The 15,283-nt window shown below is 40.4% G+C and overlaps 2 protein-coding genes across 2 annotated transcripts; both read left to right on the top strand.

Moving 5' to 3' along the window:
• The first annotated feature begins 3,074 nt into the window (after window positions 1-3,074).
• Window positions 3,075-6,659, top strand: LOC124141299 (hydroxylysine kinase-like). Its single transcript, XM_048393847.1, has 5 exons — window positions 3,075-3,264; window positions 3,488-3,622; window positions 4,315-4,439; window positions 5,287-5,461; window positions 6,133-6,659. The coding sequence occupies exons 1-5, from the start codon at window positions 3,075-3,077 to the stop codon at window positions 6,657-6,659; spliced, it is 1,152 nt and encodes a 383-aa protein (XP_048249804.1).
• A 3,472-nt stretch (window positions 6,660-10,131) lies between these two features.
• LOC124141301 (hydroxylysine kinase-like) lies at window positions 10,132-14,477 on the top strand. The gene is made up of 5 exons (XM_048393846.1): window positions 10,132-10,375; window positions 10,581-10,715; window positions 11,362-11,486; window positions 12,284-12,458; window positions 13,951-14,477. Exons 1-5 carry the CDS (start codon window positions 10,132-10,134, stop codon window positions 14,475-14,477), a joined length of 1,206 nt encoding a protein of 401 aa, XP_048249803.1.
• Window positions 14,478-15,283: the final 806 nt, after the last annotated feature.

The following is a 15,283-nucleotide window of genomic DNA, read 5'->3' as shown; positions in this document are numbered from 1 at the left end:
ATAACGCGAGACATATGATTCGCGGAAAACAAAAACCGGCTTATTCAGGTAACGTTAAAACGTTAAACTCAAATACTGTTAAAAGCGGCGTTAAACACAACTCACTCATAAGATATGGCACTAAAAAATATTTCTCATGCTTATTATCAATATGGACATTTCTTCCAAATATATAATCAAAACTGTCGTCGTATTGTAACATAATCTTTGAAACAATCTGGGTTACGTAAAAAACTGACAATTTCAACTTGATTTTTAATCAGTAAATGAAACTCAGGTCACTTCTCAATGAATGTATGCTTTGACATAATTGTTGTTATGCCTATCATCGTTGGGTCATGTACTTTACAATGATATGACTATTTGGAGATCTAGATTTCAAACAAGGTCGCTTGCTAGACTGTCCTTGACACATTCGTGTGCTTCAATGTTACAGTTAATGTAAAACACATAACATAAACTGTTTGAAAAACAATCCAGACACTGCACATCAGTATGGACGGTTTGTAGTGAGTATGTGAGTGCCATGTTAATAATGTTCCCTTGTTGAATGAGCTTGACATTGTCATTTAAAACTACATGCACTATTTCAAATTCATACAGTGAAATATGCTTATGGTGATTCATGTATTGTTGTTGCTTTGCTATGTTTAAATAATATACAAATTATTGACAACTAAATCTCTCTTATAGTAGTTTCAAGAAGTAATAATCATAAGTAGAAGTCTCATCGAAGATGGAACTGTTACAGAGTTTATATATATTTTATCCTCAAATGATAGAACACGAGGTCAAAAAGTTCTAAGGCTAACAAACAAAACACACAATTGTTGAGGTGTTTTTAATTTTATTTTTTAACATAATCTCCGTGCTTTTGACAAAATTTCGATAGTGAAGCTTTTCAATTCCAATCAGGAAGAAGTTTTCTAAAGCCACCCTAAAAAACCCATTCACGGCAGCGTTGTCGTCATATCATTTTCCAGGAAGACATTTTTTTCAGTTTAGGAAACAGGTGGAAATCACTTGGTGCCAGATCTGGAAGAGGAAGCTCTTCGAACCCATATTATCGCACAGCAGCCTTTACAAGTCGAGAGGTGTGAGGAGAGGCATTGGCATGAAGTAGTAGAACACCAGCAGTCGGCACTCCTTGCCGCTTTTCTTTGATAGAATCTCTCAGGCGATGAATCAAATCAGCATAGTAGGCAGCGGTAATCGTCTTTTGACTTTCTAAGTAATCAACAAGAATCACATCCTTTGCATCTCAGAATACAGTGGCCATAACATTTTTCACTGATCCTGAAGACTTGAATTTTTTTGTTGCCGGAGAAGTGGAATGATGCCATTTCATGGATGGACGTTTTGACTCGGGATCATAGTGGTAGACACATGTTTCATCATCCGTTAATAATCTCTTTTTGAATTTGACGAAATCCTTCTCAAATAGCTCTACATTTCTCTGGCAATGTCAGCTCCTTTTTCCTTAAGATCAGAATTTAGAAACTTTGGCACCCAACGAGAAGATATCTTATTCATCTGTAAATGAATAATAGTTTCAATGGATCCATGGCTAAGACCTGTGTCTTCCTCAAGTTCGGCAAGTTCTATCTACTTGATTGAATCTTTGTTGATGGAAGTTAAGGGACGTCCAGACCTAGGGTCATCATCAAGGCTTGTTCTCCCAGCCTTAAACATAGCTGCCGAACGTTTAACAGTGGAATAGCTAGAGCACCTATCCCCATACACTTGTGACATGCGGTCATGCATTTCTTGGCGAGTACTTTTCTCTAATGAGGCTGTCACTATTATACAAACGGCCTCAACAGACCAAATACACTTGCAATGAACTACGCGAACAATGTACTACATTGACTTGTTCACTTTGTTATGGCCCATAGTTGAGTTAGTCAGGGTTAGAACTTTTTGACCCGCCCTCGTAGCATAAATAATAATGATTATAGTATACATTTATATAACGCACTTATCCAGATATCTCTGCTCAAATGCTGTTTATATTTGTTCCTGGATAAACGAATGCATTCCTTTTACCATTATCAACTCCCAAGGGAATAAACAGCCTACTGTTGCTAGAGTAAGTGTGTATAGTTTTACGCCACTCGCAATATTCCAGCAATATCACGGCGGGGGACACCAGAAATGGGCTTAACACATTGTATCCTTGTGGGGAATCGAACCCGGAACGTTTGGATTTTGAAAAAGAAACATATTGGAAAATAATAAATTTGCTCAATCTGGATAAAAAACAAGTATTTTAATATATAATTAAATGTAATTTCCAAATAAAAATGCCTTGCCTTAGTAAGTCACTGAAAACAGACAACTCTCGTAAAAAGGATTCCAGCCAATCCCTATGTGCATGTTTGAAATTTTACGAAAGGTCAACTGGGCCCCAATTAATACATTATTTAAACTGAATTTATAGATGTATTATAGATTTATAGATGAGTGAGTGAGTCAGGTTTAACGCCGCTTTTAACAGTATTCCAGTTATATCACGGCGTGTCAGCTTAATGTGGGAGGAAAGCCCGAAGTGATGCAGGTCTCAGACGTTTACCACTTCGGTGAAACCCACGAGCACGGGTATGGTGCTGACAAACCTAGAAACATAATCGGGGCGAACCGGGATTCGAACCCACAATCATAGGTTTCTGGCGTGTCTAAGGGTCGCAACTCTGCACAGCGAAGGGCCGCCACGTGTATGTGGTGTTTTTGACTGATTTTAAGCATACAAAGTGTCCAAATGGCGGAGAGGTACATGGTTTCAAAACAACCTGGCAACAAACGGGGTTAAGTTATAAGGGCGGAATTGCCGTATAATTGTTCATTCAATTCTAGACACATGATGTGCCAACAAATAAGTGTTTATGTCCATCCGTTCAGTATAAAATCTGTTTTTTTAAAATCATCATTTATGTCGCCAACTTTTCACCATACCTCATGATAATCTAATTGTGGCTTGAACAGCCCACCTTACTTGTGTTCTGCCAGGTACATCCTGCAATTGATGTAGAAGCAGGTCTGTATCTAGTTATTTGTGTCATTTCACCGTCCACAAAATGGCGAACTTCATCACGCTTGCAACATTGGAGAAACCATCGCTGACTGTGTCCTCCATCGGGACGCTACTTGCACGACATTATGGCCTGCACATGGTCAGCTGCCAGAAACTTAACAGCTATGAAGATTTGAACTTCCGGATCGAGGTGGAGTCAAACGGAGACAATTCGAAGGAAACGTGTGGCCTTGGTTATATTTTCAAAGTCCTAAACAAACAGAACTCACAGAACACAAAATATATAGGAAAAGTATCTTTAAATTATATTAAATTTGTTTTGTATTCAAAGTTTGACAAAGCAAGAATGTGATCTGGTTTCATGAGTTATAATGATCAAGATGTATTTAATATGTACAACAACTATTCAAATGCGCTATTCAATATGTCACATGATCTACAAAACTATCGTTTCAGAAGCCCAACACGAGATGATGTCTCGGGTATGTGAGATTGGTATCTTCACCCCCCGGGCCGTCCCCACCCTCACCGGGCACCTTTACTCGACGGTGAACCTGCCAGACGAGGGCTGCGAGAACACAGACATCACGGGTCAGTGTTGGACTATTCTTTTGATAGAAACAAGCGGTCACATTTAAAATTAAAAGGAACCTGTGGAAAATCTAGACTAACTTCTTTAAGACATGTAGCAATATGTTAACGCTGGGCGGAACTGGAAATAATATAATTATAATGACCGAGACAGGCTAGGATCAGTATCAGTTTGTTGTTGAAAATGATACGTTTATACGTTTGTGCCGTAATTTGCAGACTTCACAAGAGCAATTTTACAGTTAACGATGTATACTGATGGATCACTATAACAAAATATGGAAGGAACACTGTGGATGACTTCATCAGGGACAAAAGGAGTCTCCACTCCCCGAGTTTGTCGCTAGGCTCGACTCATGAGGATGGGATGGTTACAACGGGTGATGTAACTGATTATGTCATTGTGTCCCGACGGCGTTGCTCACGCTATCAACCACTGGTTTATTTGGACTTTAGGGTGGCCCCGTGGTAAAAGCGTTCTCTCGTGACGCTGAGGACCGGTTTCGATTCCACATATGGATATATTTGTGTGAAGCTCATTTCCCCGTGATATTGCTGGAATATTGCGTAAGGGGCGTGAAACGCTAAGAACTTATTCACTCACTTTGCGCTACTAAAATAAATATTTCATCTCCAGCCTCCAAAACTCATTCACTCACATTGCGTTACTAAAATAAACGTTTCATCTCCAGCCTCCCTCTATGTAGTGCGGCTGTTTGAGTATATCCCTGGGAGAATACTACAGTCTGCCCCCCTCACCCCGGGGCTGTGTTACAAGGTGGGGGTGATGACAGGCAGAGTTGACACGGCGTTAAAGGTAAGCACTGTGACGAGGTCTGTTTGGAGGAATCGCCCCCTTGTATTTTCATAGCATCTGTGTATAAAATGTGGTAACTAATAAACAACTTGGGACTTTTTTGTATACAAAACATGTTTATAAAGTGCACACGCTGCACCTTAGCATGATGTAGATATTACTTATGTTAGTTTAAATGTTAATCCAAAGTATCGGATTAAAACTTGTAAACAAACAGACTTGACTGGTTGCTTTGGATAAAAAAAATACTAACCCAGCGGAAGTCTCCTACTCTTCTGTCCTCCCCCCCTCAAAGTATACACGGGGGAAAAAGTAAAGTGGTGTAAATGTTAAATTATTGGATATATCAACATAATGTTGGCCATTCGTCTGATCATTGTTTTATCATAACAAATTCATTGACAACATCTATACCGGTTAACAGGACACAGGGCGATACGCCCTAAAAGAAGGCTGGTGTAACAACTCAATTAACAATGTCAATATCGGGTGTGACAACCATTTGCGTCGATACAGGCTAGACAGTGGCTACACATTGAAGATAACAGATTGATAATTTCAAGACGGCTCCTCTGTGGGTGAAGCGTTATTCTAGCGTAGGCGGTGAAGTAGTTAGTTAAGCGCCGTGACATGCACTGTGTCACTTATGTCTCAGATACAGTCATCTGAGGGTCGTAGTTTTGTTCAGCACTTGTCTCGAAGCAATGAGACAATAACGGTCCGGGTGACAAGAAATAGGTTGAATATATAAAACGTGGAAACATATTTCTGAAAAATAATTGGTCTGTTTGTTTGGCCTTTATGTGTCTGTTTGAAGAAATTTGCAAAAGTTTTCATCTCGACACAGGGCTTTAACCATTCTGGTTTCCATGGCCAAAAAATAACCTGGCATCCTGACCATCTGCCGTTGATTGTTAACCTGCTACACGTGGTAGAGGACAATGGTGACAGAGAGATGGTCAGTGACGTCGTCAAGACATTTCAATCACGTGTTCTGGAACACCTGAATGAATTTCCACAAGGTAAGATAGAACAGTGTTGCCAAGGTGTCCGCCTTCTCAGAACAACACCCTTTATGGATTCCTGTCCGAACATGCCCTAATACAAGGTATCAGGCCCAAGTAAACATACATGTAGCTAATGCTTGTCGTTGTCGCGACTAAACTGGAGATCCGGTACTCATGCTCTGTGGCAGCCAACTACTATCTTCTGTTGCAAGAAGCCGCCATATAGCTGAAATATTGTTGACTACGGCGTTATATTAATTCATGTTATGTTAATTTATAAATATTAACATAATACGAGTTTCCGTGTACTTTGAAATACTACTCGTATCGGTTCTTGATTTAGTGTCCCAGTGGTCAAACACTGCAGTTAACATTTCGTACTTTTGATTAATACAATTTTAGTTGACTGAGATAGGATATTGTAACAAAGGTCTGGGATTAACCAGCACTTAGAAAGAGTCCTCTATGCCTAGCCTTTTGGTCTGTTCAGTCCGGCGTTAAACCAAACACGAATCAATACTCATTTTTGTGTATGATTGTTTGGGTATCATCTGTTTCCATATTAAGTTTAATAAATTTATGTACTATTATTAAATTATCTGAATATTTGCAGGAATGTTATAGTTTGGAATTGTGCCAATGGGTAAGTGGAAATTAATGCACTGAAATCCATACGTATTTTTTAGGAACGATCCATGGGGATTTGAACGAAGGGAACATCTTAGTAACTGAAGCTGCCGATGACGACAGATGGGGGGATGAGCACGATGTGTCCGCCATCTTGGATTATGGTGACAGTGCTTATCTGCCATACATCTTTGAGGTAGCAATAGCAATGGCGTACATGTCAATCCTTAGCGACAACATCCCACCACAAACTGCATCCGGGTACGTTCTGGCAGGCTATCTTACCCAGAATGATTTGTCCGACAGAGAAATTGAACTGTTAAAGTTGTGTGTATGCGCGCGCATCACCCAGTCACTGGTTATCGGCGCCTACTCTTTCCATGTTGATCCAAGTAACATCTACACGCTTAACACGGCTAAGATAGGGTGGCCACGACTTCGTCAACTGTGGGAAATGGACTCAGAACAGTTGGTCAGAGATTGGCGGAACATTGCTGGGACCTGCGAGAAACCACTCTTGGCTGATGATGAAGGCGATGGTGATGCTGGTGACGCTGCTGCTGCTGCTGATGATGATGATGACTAAAATTATATTAGACGTCTTATAAGAATTCTTCATTGCCATACACATAGTGTCATCGAAAGGCCCGCGTCTAAAACTCGCATGCCATGCATATATACTACGTTGTGCATGAAGTAAATGCTATTAGTCTTGACAAAGGTCAACCCTTATGTCAGATATCATACCCAGTCTAAAAGTGAATTATAACGTCAACGTTTCTGGATTTTCATATTTGTGTCTGTCTTACCTACATGTGTACATGTACTTCAACCTGTGTCCATGATTCACAGTGACTGGTCTGTGGTAATATATTGCCAGTTCCTGTGCAGACTAACATTTAGTCTCTGAAGTGAAAATTAATAGAAAATAAATAGTTGTTAAAATAGTTTAATAGAATATAAAAAAAGGGAAACTCTTAGTTTTCCCTACCGCTTAAGAAATTGGTAGTAAGAACAAAGATCTGATTTTAATGATATTGCAGGTGAATATTCTGGTCAAGCCAATCGGCGTCGGGGCAAAGCATTATGACCTGCATATCTGATTTGTGTATCTCGAAAAACCGGCAACAAATTATATAGAGTATACAGGGTCATGTTTACAAGATTTCATACAATGTAAGACAATGACACAAATATGTGTCTGCTGCTATAAATACTAAGCCATATTATAACTGACAATGCACTTACGAACGTCCAGAATTTGTCACACTTGAATGTCTTGAATGTCTTGAATAAGACAAGTGCTCTTTTTCTTGAATCCAGAAATCATAATGAGGGAAGTGTTGATACAATACAGTTCAATATTTATGGGAGCTTGTTTATAATGGCTTTAAGTCACACCCGTCTTCAATATCGTGTTATCTCATGCACGTTTAATCACACTTATCTTACTTCATATGTCATCAACACGACTTACATGTTTGTAGGTTCTTTATGTTTCAATGTTGAGCTCGCTTTGCTTTGTTTGTTGTTGTTCTGGTTTTTGTCTGTGATGTAAGCGACACAATGTGGCTCTTTTATCATGCGCAACACAGTCATTGCGCATCCACACTTCTGTCCTTTATTCTATTTTGCTTTGTCCTCGGTCCTTTCTCTTGCTAGTTTTCCCATCTCCTGCCACTTGCACCATTTTCTTATCTTTGTACATGCATGTTACCTTCATACTGGCTTTCGTGCAAACATTTTCCATACGATGTCATTGCACACACCATACAGCGCAAGCATAAACATTCACCCTCTTAATGTATTTTTAATATTTTAGGTATCAGTGTCATCAATGACCATTGATATACCTTTGGTACATTTATATAGTATTTTCTATCAGTTCTGGAATTCCACCTTTATATGGGTTATATCTATTTTCATTAAAACTGCATAACGATTGCCATACTTTCATATAGCTCAGGATTTTATCGAGCGGTTGGTCCCATGGCTTGGGCACTTTTAAGCTAAATGTGTATGTAATATTTTTATTGGCCTCACTCAATATATACTGGCCTTATTATCCTTACATGAAGCTCATTAAAGTAATCTTACACGCATTGCAATAGTACATTCTTTACTTTATAATTGAAGTTTTGAAAATGGATTTAAAAGTTTGGTTAAAACAGCATAGCCAACTGTCATGTTTTCCTCCTGTAGCTCAGGACGCGTAACTCACAGTGGGTCCCAATGCTTGGGAACATTTGAGTTCAAATTTGTATGTATGTCTTCTATGGTGCTATTTGAAGTAGCCAAATACCCTAATGACCATTCTATATTTACGTGAGTAATGCATTTGTATTTGGCTACATCAAACCTAGGCGGGCATGGTTGAAGCTCAATCATGTAGCACCTCATTTTGTAAGGTGAGAATTCCCCAAACGCCAAAAATCTTTAATGTATTTTATGTTATAAACTTTTGTGTATTTTCCTGTGTTTGTTGGCAAAGGCAGAAAAGTCGGTGTTTCCCGATAGGTACCCTGTTCGCAGTGGGCAAGTAGATAAGATGCCACTCAGATTGAAGAAGAAAGGCCTCGGATCGCCCTAGTGTCGCACTTACACGGGAACAGAGAGCCTTCTTGAAAACACGGTCTCGAAGCGTCCGTAAACAGCATTTCAGTTACATCCCGACGTGTCAACTTAATGTTGGAGGAAAGCTCTAAGTGATGCAGATTTTAACCTACGACCAAGGGCTGTAAAATTAAACCAGCCATAATAATCAGTGCTGACCTGGACTGGAACCTACGACCGGGGGATTCTGACACGTCCAAGGTACACAACGCTGCACAGTTAGATGCCTCAGGCGACTTGGCCAGGACCCGTGCCCAACACCTGTGACTCCGTCAGTATACTTATATAAATTTATTACTCCATCAACGTTCCAAACACCTGTCACCCCAGCATTCCCTGACACATATCGACAATATTTCTGTTATAACGTGAACGTGTTGGACGACTCTTGTAGCAGGTATGTATACTATTGTTTGAATATTGTGTAAAATAACGGATACGATTTGCCAGTATTTAAGTCACACCTGGACATGTCAGCTTAAAATAGGAAGTAAAGTATAGATTCAGTGATGGCTCCTGGTCAGAATTGGTGCTATGTAGGTAGACCATGCTTGTCGTAAGAGATGGCTAAAGAATAAGGTGACAGGAGTGTTGGCTCTCTTGACTGCGAGTTAAAAACTGGGATTCGAAACAACGAGCACAGGACCATGGCGGTTATGAGACGAATCAATGTGTATCGCAGCTCCCTGGACGACTGGGCCACCCATGTTCCCCTGATATCGTTTACCATGGATTTACAGGGATTTTGTTTGACCCAGCGTGTGATACCACCAGCTCAGAAAGAGAGAGGGATCTAGTATGACCCAGCTACCGGGGTACGGTGACACGTAATGTCACCAAGCCTGATCTCCCGAATCTCAGTTGTGTAGATATAATGCACTGGATTATTGAGGATGGATCACCCGATCCAACATTGCCTCCTCTAGTGCCATGGCCATCCTAGGAGAGCGTCTGTTCGGGGAGCAGAAGGTCGGTGGTTCGATCCCCTGGCCATATCATACAAAGAGATGGTACTTGTTGTTACCCTGCCTTGCGTTCGGCATTCAGGGGATAAAACAAGGCCTGCAGCTGGTCTGCTTACAGTCAGTATTAAGTATTGGATTTTGGTATAACTTCGGCATGGTATCTCAGTTGGTAAGCACTAGAAAAACTGACAATAGTCTGGACTAGCAGCCATAAACAAGTGCATGCAACCCGTAATACAAAAAGAAGCCTTTCGTAGCTTTTCTCTCGAAATCCAACCTATAAATAATGTATGATGTATTCATAGCCACCTCCAGATCAGACCCCAAAGTAAATACTCCCTCCAATGTCTGTCGTGTGTATTAAGGTAGAACTGCCGTGTAAGTAAGCTAGATGTGGTCGTTGTTTACTAACAGTAAATGCTCCTCCCCAGCTGCAGCTTGCATTCTACATACTGTTGGTGTTATTTCACCGTCCACAAAATGGCGAACTTCATCACGCTTGTAACATCGGAGAAACCATCGTTGACTGTGTCCTCCATCGGGACGCTACTTGCACGACATTATGGCCTGCACATGGTCAGCTGCCAGAAACTTAACAGCTATGAAGATTTGAACTTCCGTGTCAAGGTGGAGTCAAATGGAGACAATTCGAAGGCACCGTGTTGTCATGGTTATATTTTCAAAGTCCTAAACAAACAGAACTCACAGAACACAAACTATATGGGTAAAGTATCTTGTTAAACTTTTATAGTTTTCAAAGTTTGAGTTAATGTGTAAGAACAATCAAAATGTATTTGATACAGCTGCGACCAAGCAAGAATGGGATCTGATTCCATGTGTAATAATGATCAAGATGTATTTATTATATACAACAACTATTCAAATGCGCTTTTTAATATGTCATATGATCTACAAAACTATCGTTTCAGAAGCCCAGCTCGAGATGATGTCTCGGGTATATGAGATTGGTATCCTCACCCCCCGGGCCGTCCCCACCCTCACCGGGCACCTGTACCTGACGGTGAACCTGCCAGACGAGGGCTGCAAGAACACAGACATCACGGGTCAGTGTTGGAATATTCTTTTGATAGAAGCAAGCGGCCACATTTAAAATAAAAAGGAACCTGTGGAAAATCTAGACTAACTTCTTTAAGACCTGTAGCAATACTGTTAGCGCTGGGCGGAATTGGAAATAAAATAATTTAATGACCGAGACAGGCTAGGATCAGTATCAGTTTGTTGTTGAATATGCTACGTTTATACGTTTGTGCCGTACTTTGCAGACTGCACAAGAGCAATTTTACAGTTAACGATGTATACTGATGAATTACTATAACAAAATATGGAAGGAACACTATGGATGACTTCATCAGGGACAGAAGGAGTCTCCATTTCCCCAGCTTGTCGTTAGACTCGACTCATGAGGATTGGATAGTTCCTTTTGTTTGATGTAATTGATTATGTCATTGTGTCCCGACGGCGTTGCTCACGCTATCATCCACTGTTTTGTTGGACTTTGGGGTAGCCCAGTGGTAAATGCGTTCTCTCGTGACGCTGAGGACCGGTTTCGATTCCACATATGGATATATTTGTGTGAAGCTCATTTCCCCGTGATATTGCTGGAATATTGCGTAAGGGGCGTGAAACGCTAAGAACCCATTCACTCACTCTCTGAACATTGCGCTACTAAAATAAATGTTTCATCTCCAGCCTCCATCTATGTAATGCGGCTGTTTGAGTTTATCCCTGGGACAATACTACAGTCTGTCCCCCTCACCCCGGGGCTGTGTTACAAGGTAGGGGTGATGGCAGGCAGAGTTGACACGGCGTTAAAGGTAAGCACTGTGACGAGGTATGTATGGAGGGATCGGCCCCTTGTATTTTTATAGCTTCTGTGTATAAAATGTGGTAATTAATAAACCACTTGGGACTTTTTTGTATACAAAACATCTTTATAAAGTGAAAACGCTGCACCTTGGCCTGATGTTGATATTACTTATGTTATTTAAATGCTAATCCGTAGTATCGGATTAAAACTTGTAAACAAACAGGCTTAATCGCCTTGACTGGTTGCTTTGGATAAAAAATACTAACCCAGCAGAAGTTTCCTACTCTTCCGTCCTCCCCCCTCAATGTATACACGCAGAAAAAAGTAAAGTGGTGTAAATGTTATATAATTAGATATATCAACATAATATTGGTCATTCATTGACAAACCTATACCGGTTAACACCTATACTGGTGTAACAACTCAATTAACAATGTCAATATCGGGTGTGACAACCATTTGCATTGATACAGGCTAGACAGTGGCTACGCATTGAAGATAACAGATTGACAATTTCAAGACGGCTCCTCTGTGGGTGAAGCGTTATTCTAGCGTAGGCGGTGAAGTAGTTAGTTAAGAGCCGTGACACGCACTGTGTCACTTATGTCTCAGATACAGTCGTTTGAGGGTCGTAGTTTTGTTCAGCACTTGTCTCGAAGCAATGAGACAATAACGGTCCGGGTGACATGAAATAGGTTGAATATATAAAACGTGGAAACATATTTCTGAAAAATAATTGGTCTGTTTGTTTGGCCTTTATGTGTCTGTTTGAAGAAATTTGCAAAAGTTTTCATCTCGACACAGGGCTTCAACCATTCTGGTTTCCATGGCAAAAAAATAACCTGGCATCCTGACCATCTGCCGTTGATTGTTAACCTGCTACACGTGGTAGAGGACAATGGTGACAGAGAGCTGGTCAGTGACGTCGTCAAGACATTTCAGTCACGTGTTCTGGAACACCTGAATGAATTTCCACAAGGTAAGATAGAACAGTGTTGCCAAGGTGTCCGCCTTCTCAGATCAACACCCTTTATGGATTCCTGTCCGAACATGCCCTAATACAAGCTGTCAGGCCCAAGTAAACATACATGTAGCCAATGCTTGTCGTTACAGGCGACTAAACTGGAGATCCGGTAGTCATGCTCTGTGGCAGCCAACTACTATCTTCTGTTGCAAGTAGCTGCCATATAGCTGACATATTGTTGACTGCGGCGCTATATCCTTTAATGTTATGTTAATTAATTAATATTAACATGAGACGAGTGTCCGTGTACTTTGAAATACTACTCGTATCGGTTCTTGATTTAGTGTCCCAGTGGTCACACACTGCAGTTAACATTTCGTACTTTTGATTAATACAATTTTAGTTGACTGAGGTTATCACATTTCTGTCAACTAGGGTTGATAAGATTCAACCTGAGCTGACCACTCTTAATCAAGCATACGTTTGGGTAGTAATCGAAATAAAACTCCTCAGATTACAAAATGGCTGCCAGGTAAAGGCGAAACACTACAGCCATGTGTATTGCTATAACACATGAGAGGTAAACACGTGTGTCATTGCTTTACACAGCTGTCATTGTACCGTTTTTATTTGACGCATGTAAAACGAAATGAAAGTTTCATATAACGCGTAGAACATTAGAGATGCAAAATCATTGTGTAATGTGCATTATTGATTCTTTAGTATTTGTATCAACAGTCGAAAGTTCAACTTCCCTAGCCTGGCGTAGATCAGAATGCATATATACACATGTACAACCATTTCTTACTTATATTCATTAAAATGTTTGTATTCACGATTGGATCAACAGTTAATGAGAAAAGTTTTAATGATGACGTCTTTGTGGCTCCCAACTAGAGTACCGCACCCCAGGTCATAAGGGATGGGCAACTTTGGTCAACCTTAGTATCACGTAAACTGGATCATAACTTGGTCAACAGGGGTCACAAGGTTGCCCAGGGTTTCAAAATTGAACGCGATCACGGATTTGCCTCAGTCCAGATCCTAGATCTGTCAGCACCATACCCACACGCGTGGATCACCACAGCCTTACGGTGGACGACCACAACCTGAGTCAATTTGTTATCGAACATTAAAGGATGCCATCGAACGATACCCAAATGACGCCAGTGTTATCACCACCAGTTAGGAAGTTTGTAGAAAACCAAAGTGAGGCTGAAGATGGATATTGTAACAAAGGTTTGGGATTAACCAGCACTTAGAAAGCGTCCTCTATGCCTAACTTTTTGGTCTGTTCAGTCCGGCGTTAAACCAAACACGAATCAACACTTATTTTTTGTATGATTGTTCGGGTATCCTCTGTTTACATATTAAGTTTATTGAGTTTATGTACAATTATTAAATTATCTGATGATTTGCAGGAATGTTATAGTTTTTTCATCATCTGTGGAATTGTGCCAATGGGTAAGTGGAAATTATTGCATTGAAATTTATACGTATTTTTTAGGAACGATCCATGGGGATTTAAACGAAGGGAACATCTTAGTAACTGAAGCTGCCGATGACGACAGATGGAGGGATGAGCACGATGTGTCCGCCATCTTGGATTATGGTGACAGTGCTTATCTGCCATACATCTTTGAGGTTGCCATAGCAATGGCGTACATGTCAATCCTTAGCGACAACATCCCACCACAAACTGCATCCGGGTATGTTCTGGCAGGCTATCTTACCCAGAATGATTTGTCCGACAGAGAAATTGAACTGTTAAAGTTGTGTGTATGCGCGCGCATCACCCAGTCACTGGTTATCGGCGCCTACTCCTTCCAAGTTGATCCCAGTAACGACTACACGCTTAACACGGCTAAGATAGGCTGGCCACGACTTCGTCAACTGTGGGAAATGGACTCAGAACAGTTGGTCAGAGAGTGGCGGAACATTGCTCGGACCTGCGAGAAACCACTCGTGGCTGATGATGAAGGCGATGGTGATGCTGGTGATGCTGCTGCTGCTGCTGCTGATGATGATGACTAAAATTATATTAGACGTCTTATAAGAATTCTTCAATGACATACACATAGTGTCATCGAAAGGCCCGCGTCTAAAACTCGCATGCCATGCATATATACTACGTTGTGCATGAAGTAAATGCTATTAGTCTTGACAAAGGTCAACCCTTATGTCAGATATCATACCCCGTCTAAAAGTGAATTATAACGTCAACGTTTCTGGATTTTCATATTTGTGTCTGTCTTACCTACATGTGTACATGTACTTCAACCTGTGTCCATGATTCACAGTGAGTGGTCTGTGGTAATATATTGCCAGTTCCTGTGCAGACTAACATCTAGTCTCTGAAGTGAACAAATTTATAGAAAAAAATAGGTGTTAAAATAGTTTAATAGAATATAAAAAAGGAAACTCTTAGTTCTCCCTACCGCTTTAGAAATTGGTAGAAAATACTAAGCCATATTATAACTGACAATGCACTTACGAACGTCCAGAATTTGTCACACTTGAATGTTTTGAATGTCTTGAATAAGTGCTCTTTTTCTTGAATCCAGAAATCATATTGAGGGGAGTGTTGATACAATACAGTTCAATATTTATGGGAGCTTGTTTATAATGGCTTTAAAACACACCCGTCTGCAATATCGTGTTATCTCATGCAAGTTAATCACAGTATTTACGTACCATATTGTGTTGCCATTCTTAACAGGCCAGCTCTCCTTTTACTAAACATATTTTCTAACTTTCGTTTGTAACAACGTATGTAATATATACTAACACTTCTTATATCTTACTTCATATGTCATTAATACGTCTTACATGTTTGTAGG

Source organism: Haliotis rufescens, unplaced genomic scaffold (genome assembly GCF_023055435.1).
Source record: "Haliotis rufescens isolate VD_foot unplaced genomic scaffold, xgHalRufe1.0.p SCAF_12, whole genome shotgun sequence".
In the NCBI taxonomy this organism is placed as follows: Eukaryota; Metazoa; Mollusca; class Gastropoda; order Lepetellida; family Haliotidae; genus Haliotis; species Haliotis rufescens.
The sequence above is the reverse complement of the archived record's forward strand: the minus strand, read 5'-3'. Positions and strand labels throughout refer to the sequence as shown.